Below are 10,361 nucleotides of genomic sequence, written 5' to 3' on the forward strand. Positions count from 1 at the left end.
CTGGACTGCATTTCTTTTGAATCCAGTATCATTTGGATGGCAACATGAATGTTATTAATGATTAAATCAAAACATCTAAGTGGGAGCTGGCTTTAACAAGTATATATTGAGAGCTTATTTTGCATCTAGATTTTTGCTGGGAGCCAAATGGGAATCTGACTCTTGGCTTGATTCATCTTATCATCCCCATCTTGGACTCTACCCCTGAATCATCAAGCTCTAACAGGTGAGCCTTCCCCTGACTCTTCTGGGGAATGAAGTCGCCACACCACTCCCCGACCATATCTATGTTATATCATGGCACCTTTGAGTATCCCTCCCACCCCATTTCCAATTCTTTTGGGTTGTTTTCCTGCTTGAGGGCAAGGACCATTGATTGTTCATTTTGTATGCCCAAGATGTTTAGCACTGTGCCTGTCACACAGTAAACATTTAATAATTCTCTTTCTCCCCTCTCCCTTTCTTCCTCTTCCTCTCTCTCTCTCTCTCTCTCTCTCTAACTCTTTCTTGCTCTCACTCTTACTCTCTCTTCTCCTCTCTCTCTCTTCCTTTCTCCCTCCACCTCACTATATTTCTCTCTCTACCTCCTTCTGTCCCCCCCTCTCTTTCTCTCTGTCCTTTTTCTCTCATTTTGTTCCTTTCATTCGTTCTCTTTATCTCTCTCCCCTTCTCTGTCTATCCCTCTCTCTTCTCTCTCCTCTTTCACTCTCTGTCTGTCTGTCTGTCTGTCTGTCTCTCTCTCTCTCCCTCCCTCCCTCCCATCCTTCTCTCTCTGTCTGTCTGTCTATCTGTCTGTCTCTCTCTCTCTCCCTCCCTCCCTCAGTCCTTCTCTCTCTCTCACTCTTTCTTGCTCTCACTCTTGCTCTCTCTTCCCCTCTCTCTCTCTTCCTTTCTTCCTCCACCTCACTATATTTCTCTCTCTACCTCCTTCTGTCCCCCTCTCTCTTTCTCTCTGTCCTTTTTCTCTCATTTTGTTCCTTTCATTCTTTCTCTCTATCTCCCTCCCCTTCTCTGTCTATCCTTCTCTCTTCTCTCTCCTCTTTCACTCTCTCTCTCTCTCTGTCTGTTGCTACACACACACACACACACACACACACACACACACTCCAGCTGCACCCCAGGACAAGTACCAAGAAAGAGTAGAACTAGGGCTGATCAGTACATGGAATCAAAAGACTTGAATTCAGATTCTAGCTCTGCCTCTCATCACATGTGTGACTCTGGGTAAATCACTTTGTTTTCTGGGATTAGTTTTCTGATCTGTAAAAATGAAGAGATTGAATGAGATAATTTCTAGGGACTCTTCCAGGCCTGATAGTCTACGACTCAGTTATGTTGACTACCATAAAAATATAGAACAACTTTGAAAGTCATTTGTGGCAACCTTCTGAGAAGGCCCAAGGAGGTATGTGACATTGTTGCATCAAAGTCTGTCTCTGCATGACTGTCTCACCTTTAGAATTTCCAGAGGAAAAAACCCATCTATTTTCTCTTTGGCATTACACAAGCTGTTCTTAAAGTAGAGGAGAGATAATATTTCCTCCCTTTGGTATTTCTGTCCTTGAAGAAGTCTGAAGTGCAGGGAACTCATACCCAGATACAACCTTGTTATTCTCTGACACTGGCCACCTCCTTTGGGAAAATGAAAATCTAAGCCCCCCCAACCCCCAGAACTTATGCAGCTGGGCAGCAGGGAGATAGCTGCTAACCATAACTCTGCTTGTTTGGGGAATTATTCTTCTTTCAAAAAAAAAGTATTTTATTTTTCCCAATTACATGTAAAAATAATTTTTAACATTCATTTAAAATTTTTGAGTTCTAAATTTTCTCCCAGCTCCTTCCTACTTCCTTCCTTGAGACAATAAGCAATTTGATGATGCACTCATGCAAGACTTATTTCCAAAGCATGAAGAAAATGTACAAGAAAATAGTGTGCTTCAATCTGCATTCAGACTCTCACTTCTTTCTCTGAAGGTGGATAGTGTTTTTCATCATGAGTATGGGAACAAGTCTTTAAAGAAAAAAATGTAGGGATTCCTTACCATTTTTTTTAACCCTTGTCTTCTGTCTTAGAATCTTTTGCCTTGGGATTAAGACAGAAGAGTGGTGAGGGCTAGACCATCAGGGTTAAGTGATTTGCCCACCATTATACAGCTAGGAAGCATGGGAGGTTGGATTTGAACTCAGGACCTCACCCCCATCTCCAGGTCTGGCTTTCTATCCTCTAAGCCACCTAGCTGCTCTGTTCCTTACAAGTTACTACTAACTCATTATTTCTCTCTGGTTTGGTCTCCCTGTATTTCCTCTCTTTCTCCTCCTGTTCTCTCTATCTCACTTCACTCCAATCAAGATGAATCCTCTATTTCTATTGCAAGGCACTATAGTAATGCAAGATCTCATCTTTGCCCTCACAGAACTTCCTGTCTAGTTGGAGAACTAAAGAACAAACCCAAAAGACTAGAGAATACAACAGGACATGATGACCACCTTTGAGAACTGTCTAGCACAGTGCTGAGAGAGATCCTGGAGGAAAGAGCAGTATCAACATGTGAGCTGGAAAGGGGGAGGAGCCCAGAAGACTTGTTAACACATAAAACAAACCGGGGAGAGACAACTTGAGCAAACCCATGAAGATTAGAGAGCCAGGGCTGTGCTCAGAGGAGGGCAAAGAACTAACTGTCCAGTCTGGCTAGAGGAAGCTGGAAAGGGAGGATAATGCCTGTATGTGGAGAGCACAATGATGCTCCTTCTAATGGGGTTGGCCTCCTTCTGTGGCTGTGACGTTGATGAGAGAAAAGGACGAGTGGAGATATGGGTTGGACCCACGATTTCATTGGTAGAGTGAACTGGATGAGCACATTTCCTTTACCAAACAAAGCCTTGAATGGGATACAGAGGCATTGGAACTACAGACTCTACTATACTGTACAGCAGGCAACGGGAGCCACTAAAAATGTTTGAGCAAATGAGTGACATGACCAGATCTTGATTTGAGAAAAATTCTTGCAGCAGGATGAGGCTTAGGTTGGAGGAATGAGACTACTACCTCCCAGGTTTATCTCACTATTATTCCTAGCTTGATACTCCCAGCTCCCATTTCCACTTGCTCCCTTTTGCAAAGGCTCCAACGAATGGGAGCCTCAGGCAGCAAAAGTCATTACCTATGTCCTTTGGCAGACCTTGTTAGGTTGAAATGTTATCATCTCCCCCTTTCCCTCCCCACCCCTACATAGGCTCAAGGTTCTTGCTCCAGAAGCAACACAAGCCAAGCCCTTTCCTCCCCTCCCTTGCATGTCCCAGCCAGAAGGAGTGGTGAGGCTATAACTATCCTTCTCAGAAAATCTAAAGAGTTTGGAGAATTATTTTGTCCTTAATATGACATTGTCCAGGTAGGGAAATGGTAGGGAATTCTGCCCTTTGTTCTGGAAGATGCTGTTCTGCTGGGATTGGTCTCTGGGGGAAAGGGGGGGGGGGCAGTTGTCACTGTTGGAGAGGGGAAGATAGAGAGAGAAGGACTGGACCCATGATTTCATAGGTACAGTGAACTCCCAGATGAAGAAACTCTCTACCAACACAAATTTGTACTTTCTATTTAACTTAGAAGTCTTAGAGAGTTGTCCACAGCTTTGAGAAGGAAATTACTTGCTCAGGGTCACTCAGTAGTATAGATTAGAAATGAGATTTGAACCCAGATCTTTCTGGCTCTAAAGCCAACTCTCTTTTCATGATGCCATACTGGCTAGAAACAGTTTTCACACATTTATTGAACATCTGTTCAGTACCAACTCAAGGAAGGAAGGAAGGAAGGAAGGAAGGAAGGAAGGAAGGAAGGAAGGAAGGAAGGAAGGAAGGAAGGAAGGAAGGAAGGAAGGAATATACAAGTGAAGAGTCCCTTAAAAACATGTATGAGGGGCAGCTAAGTGGTTCAGTAGATAGAGAGCTAGTTCTGGAGTTGGGAGGACCTGGGTTCTAATGTAACCTCAGATGTTTTCTAACTGGGTGATCCTGAGCAAGTCACTTAATACCACTTGCCTAGCCCTTACTGCCCTTCTGTCTTAGAACTGCTATAATATCAATTCTAAGAGAGAAGGTAAGGATTTTTAAAAATAAAAATAAAAACATGTATGAGAGTAGTTGGTTATCCAGTCAATTTAAATAAATCAATTAAATATACATTGGGCACCTATGATGAATCTGACACTGAAGTAGGTATTGAGGAGTTTACAGTCTAGCTGGAAAGACAAAAGATTAATAGATTAAAAATTAAATAAATAACAAGAGCCAAATAAAAGTTCAAAACAATAGAGTTGTCCCAAAGAGTCTATATGTCATGAAATGTCAAAGGAACAGCATAGATAATAAGTAATATTGTCCAGTAACCAGAAGCTGTGAGTTTGCTCGTTGGCCATATGTGCTCTCTAAGTCTAAACCCACTCTCAGTCAGTTAATCAGTAAGCATTTATTAAGCTCCTATTATGTGCTAAGTGCAGGGTATACAAAGAAAAGCGAAAGACAGTCTCTGCTATCAAGGAACTTACAGTCTAATGGGGGAGAGACAAGATGCAAACATTAGACATATACAGACGAATAAAAAGACATACAAATAAACCATATACAGGACAAATTGGCAGTCTTAGAGGGAAGGTGTCAAGATTAAGGAGGACCAGGGAAGGTTTTTTGCAGAAAGTAGGATTTTTACTGAGACCTCAAGGAAGCTAGAGAAGCTAAGAAGTGGAGATAAATAGGGAGAGAATTCCAGGCAAGGGGAATAGGCAGTGAAAATACTCAAGAGACAAAAGATAGAGTGACAGGACAGCAAGGCGGCCAGTGTCAATGGATCACAGGATCTTGTGACAGGAAAAAATAAAGGAAGACCATAAAGGGAGGAAGAAGTGAGATCATGAAGAACTTTAAAAGTCCTAACAGAAGATTTCATCTAGAGGCAGCCACTGGTAGCTTATTAAGAGGCAGCTAAGTGGCTCAATGGATAAAGAGCTGGGCCTGTAGTCAGGAAGATCTCAGTTCAAATCTGACTTTAGACACTCACCAGTGTGTGACCCTGGTCAAGTACTTAACCTCTCTTTGTCTTAATGCACTGGAGAAGAAGATGACAAACCACTCTATTATCCCTGTCAAGAAAATTCCATATGGGGTTGTGAAAACATGGACTCAATGGAATGAAAACAGAACTTTTTTTAATATGGTGGCAATGTGGTCAAACCTACACATAAAAGAATATAAAGTTGACAGCTGAGTAGAAATGGATTGGATTGGAACGAGAAGAGATTTGAGGCAAGGAGGTCAATCAGCCGCCTACTACAATATTTCAATTGTGAAGTCATGAGGGCTGAACCAGGGTGGTGGCATTGCCAAAGGAGAGGATGTTACGTTAAAGACACAAGAAAGAGATGTTATGAAGGTAGAAATGGCAGGACATGACCCTGATTGGATATGGACAGGGGCAGTGAGGAGTTCAGGACATCACAGTTTCAAGCCCAGAGGACTGAAAGGATGGTGGTACCTTGGACAGTAATAAGAAAGTTAGAAAAAGGGAAGGTTTGGGGAAGAGATAATGAATTGAATTTTGGACTTGAGTTTCAGGTGTCTGTGGGATATCGAGGTCAAGATTTCCAGGAGGCAGTTCAAGAGATGTGAGACAGAAATTCAGGAGAGAATTTAGAGCTGGACGAGTACATCTAAGAGTCATCTAGATAGAGATAATTATTGAAACCATGGGAGCTGCTGAGATCACAAAGTGAAATAGTACAGAGGAAGAAGAGAAAGCCCAGGATAGCACCTTCAAGACACCCACAGTTATTGGGTATGACCTGGATGAAGATCTAGCAAAAGAGACAGAGAAGATGTGGTTAGACAGGTTAGAGGAGAACAGGGCTGAGCAGTTGTCATGAAAACTAAGGGAGTATTATGGGGAAGAGGGTGATCAACTATCAAGTATTGCAGAAAGATCAAGATGGATGAGGATGAAGAAAAGGTCATTGTGGGGCAGCAAGGTGGCATTTGCAAGGCAGCTCAGTGGAGAGAGAGCCAGGCCTAGAGATAGGAGATCCTGGGTTCAAATATGGCCTAAGGCACTTCCTAATATCTGTGTAACCCTGAGCAAGTCACTCCATCCCCATTGCCTAGCCCTAACTACTCTTCTGCCTTGGAGCCAATACACAGTATTGATTCTGAGGCATAAGGTAAAAGGTTTGGGTGTTTTTTTTTTGTTTTGTTTTGTTTTTAAGAAAAAAGAAAAGACCATTAGATCTGGCAATTAAGAGATCATTAGTAACTTTGGAAAGAGAAGTTTTAGTTGAATGATGGTGTTGGAAGCTAGACTATGAAGAGTTAAGAAGTGAGAGGAAAAGAACTAACATGCCCTATTACAGATAGCCATCTCAAGTATTTTAGCCACAAGAAATAGGAGAGAAATAGAATGATACACAAGATCCCTCACTCTTTTTTTTTTAAACCCTTACCTTCTGTCTTGAAGTCAATACTGTGTATTGGTTCCAAGACAGAAGAGTGGTAAGGGCTAGGCAATAGGGGTCAAGTGACTTGCCCAGGGTCACACAGCTAGGAAGTATATGAGGCCAGATTTGAACCTAGGTCATCCCATCTCTAGGCCTGACTCTCAATCCACTGAGCCACCCAGCTGTCTCCAAGTTCCCTCACTCTTCTGAAACAACCTGTGTATGCAATGGAAGGATGTCCCCAAGTTTGGGGAAATGTTTTTTGGGGGGGAAGCATGGAATAGTGGAGAGAATACTGGATTTAAGTCAGGAAGAACTTGGTTCAAATCCTGCCTCATAATAGTTGTGTGACCCTGGGCAACTTATTTAACCTCTCTGGGTCTCAGTTTCCTCATCTCTAAAATGAGGGAATTGTGATTGGACCAAATGGCATTTAAACTCCATTCCAACTCCAAATCTATGATCCTTTGATGAAAGTTTCAGTGACTTACCCCAAATCCCCCATACTACCATTCCCAAAACCCTAGAAGAATTTCACACTGATTTTCAAAGGACAGGAATTGGGATCTCTTGATTTGTTATCCTCCCATTCTGATGAACTAAGCACTATGGGGCCAGCAGAGAGAAGTGTGCACCCTCCCCTATAAAGGAGTACATTAGAGAGGTCAGAGAATCAGCTCCCAGAGAAGAGAAATGAGAAAGGATGGTGGAGCTTGCATCAGGGCATGGGGCAGGAGTGGAAGAAGAGAAAGCCAGGGATTGAATCGTCAAGACACCCACAATTATTTGGTATGACCTGGATGAAGGGTTTCTTAAAACATCTTTCTGCAAAAATTTTAGGTCTCACAGAAGCAAAAGTCCTTCAGAACTTAGACATTTAGAGTCTTTTAGAAGGCACTTATCTGGTCCAATCCCCCCATTTTAGACTGAGACCCAGTAGCCTTGACCAAGATAGTAAATAGTTGAGCCAGGTAACTCTAAATCTTGTCTTTTCACTCCAGATCTTCTGTTCATATTCTTTTCACTATATCACAATGCCGCCTTCTTACTTCAGAACATGCTCCTCTAAGCCTCTTCTCCAAAAGGAAACCTTCTCCTGAAGTTCATGGATTGTTTTCCAGCCCTGTTTGGTCCTCTCTGCTTCTTCCTGCTCTGATCAGCTCCCTACCCTTTCTAGTCTGCTTATCTCCACCCAGGGGATGATGGATAGCTGAAGGGATTTGAACTTGTGGCTCCAGGCAGTCTGGATGTTGCTAAGTGTTCAGGCAATCCAGGCAATGTCAGGCAATCTCTCTTCCCTTTGCCTTTATGAGCAAATGTTCCTGATTGCACAACATTTAGCAATGAATGCCAGCTCAGCAATCCTGCCCCCATTGGGGGCCTCTGGGATGTGACACCTGGGGCTTGACTGTTTTTAGCACACTGATAATCCCAAACAGGGTTGGGTAGGACAGAATGAAGAAGGAAAGAGAAGCCCCTAGAAGGTAAAGAGCTGCATTTATCTATAGGTATATTTAGTAATGGACTGGAAAAAGGGATTCCTGGCCCGATTCTCTCATTCTAGGCACCCCATTGTGCCCAGCTTACTTCTCCCCAAATTAAGGAAAAAAAAAAAACATAAGAGAGCCTGGACGGACGCTTTCAAGGAGCCCTAGTCCAAGTAGGGTCCTCAGGATTATCAAAAAGAGGCTGCTCCCACAATCAACATTGCCCTGTCCTTCTCTGTACACATCTTTCCCTTTGAGATTCTCACTAAGGTCAGGCATCACCACTGTCTTCATTTGGGCAAAAAAAGTCCCTAAGAAGATGTCAATAGCATCTCATAATTGACAATGAAGGAAAGATTCAAATCCCTCCCGCTCTGGGCTCCAATTTCCCCAACTATAAAATACAAGAGTTGGACTAGAAGTTCTAAAAGTATAATTTTATGACTCCCCAGGCTAGTGTAAAGCCCCAAATGCTTTTCATCCAGCCCCTTTGAAAAGTACTTTAATGTACTAATTAGAAAGAGTACTGGGGTCTGACTCATTCTCTGAGCAATAAGAATCCATTGAATTTTCCTGAGTGTGGGGGGTGTTGGGGGACAGGGTCAGATTCTTTCTCTGCCACTTACTACCTATGTGACCTTGGGCAAGGCATTTAGCTTCCCTAGACCTCAGTTTTCTTATCTGTAAAAGAGAAATTTGAACTACCTGATCTTTATGCTGTCTTTCAGTTCTAAATCCTCTGACCCTAAGAATCTCTATCCTCAGTGGACCTCATAACACTCAAGTGAATAAAATTCCCCAAAGGTATGAGAATCTGACACAACCAAATTCCCCAAAGAAGATTCCTAATCAGAGAAAATGGATGAAACGAAATGAAACAAAACAAAATGAAAAAAGTCTGGGCTTCAATAACTTAATGCCAACCCTAATGCTGAATTAGATGGGGAAAGTCACGCATCCATACCCATACCCATGGATTCTCTTCTGACAAGGGAAGGGGGGAGGGGCAGTCATAGAGAAGAAAATGGAAACCAACCTCCTCCAGAATCTCAGCATCAGCCAGGCTCCCTTTCCTCCAGGGATTGCTCCCTTGCACAATGAAATCCACCAGTTTAGAGTTCTGGAAAATCATTCCAATCAATGTCATGGCTTTATCCACTGCAGTGACCATCTTGACCAACCCTTCAAGCATTGTGCTATGTCGGGAAGTGTCGCGTTGCACAGCCCTCACCATCTCTAGCATCTCGGGGCATCCTGTCTGAACCTGGGCTTGATCCCAGGGAAGATCTGTTTTTGAAGCAGCTGCAATCTTGCTGATGCCCCGTTCTAGGTCGCCAATGCCTCGATACATGCTCTCTAGTTTTCCTGATACATCTTCTTGGAAATTCAAGAGTTTATCTACCTTTTCATTGAGTACATTCAATTTTTTGTCCATGGTGTTTAAGCAACTCCTGCCAGTCACGGGCAGCCTCCGTTTCCCAGCCTCCCCACAAGTCCCTGAGCTCTCCTTGGAAGATTCCGACATTCTGACCAAGCAAAAAGCAACCACCAGGAAGTCTAGCAAAAGTCAGTATTTTCAGACTAGACTATGGGCCCCTGGAAGCTCATCGTTCTCTGTGTCTAGTTCCTTCTCCTTTGGAATTCAGATCAGATGGCTTCGAGAGGCTTTTGGACTCGTCAGCCCCCTGGACATTGCCTTGACTGGGAGAAAGGGACTGTGTCTTTGTGTTATCTTCTCCCCTGTAGGGCCTCCCTATGAGTGACAGGCCACACTTGGCAGGAGTCCCTCTCCTTGGGCCACTTTGACGTCACAGCAACATTTAAAATTCCTCTCTAAGAGGTTGTTGATGGGCAAATATCTTCAGAATTGACATCACTTAGTTTGGGGAACTGACATGAACTTCCAGAAAAAGAAAAATCCTTTAGGCAACTTGATCTCTCTAAGCAGAGAGGGCCTAAGGAGGCTGAATTCATGGTGTCCCTCCCCACCCCTAATACTATTGGAATATAAGAATTAGCTGTACAGGCCCTGAGTGATGGAGCTGCATTCCAGCCACCTATCACTTGATTTTAAAAATAGAACTCAATGACAATAGCCTCCAATCCTTTCCTGGCACCAGAAAACGCTTGACAACCTGGAGCTACATTCCTTGTAGGGGTCCCTCTGCAACCCCAACTGTTTATAACTGTTTGCCAGTTGATGATCATGCAGTTACTCAGCACCCACTTCCCCAAGGAATAAGAGAATTTTGGAGTCTAGAACTGAAGTTCAGAAAGAGCAAATAATTTGCCTAAGGAACCACAGGGAGCGAATGGGAAACCTGGGACTGAAGAGCAGTTAATATGAGTTAAAAGAAGCCTTTATATTTTATTGATAAAAATGAGGACCCAGAAGAAAACA

At 43.1% G+C, this 10,361-nt stretch overlaps 1 protein-coding gene across 1 annotated transcript in view; it reads right to left on the bottom strand.

The window, feature by feature from the left end:
- Positions 1 to 9,695, bottom strand: part of MYLK3 (myosin light chain kinase 3) — a 53,798-nt gene extending 44,103 nt beyond the window's left edge. The window contains 1 exon segment of the mRNA XM_007474817.3: positions 8,997 to 9,695. Coding sequence (XP_007474879.2) covers positions 8,997 to 9,485 — 489 coding nt within the window. The 5' untranslated portion in view covers positions 9,486 to 9,695.
- Between the last annotated feature and the right edge of the window lie 666 nt (positions 9,696 to 10,361).

This window comes from Monodelphis domestica, chromosome 1 (assembly GCF_027887165.1).
Source record: "Monodelphis domestica isolate mMonDom1 chromosome 1, mMonDom1.pri, whole genome shotgun sequence".
NCBI lineage: Eukaryota > Metazoa > Chordata > Mammalia > Didelphimorphia > Didelphidae > Monodelphis > Monodelphis domestica.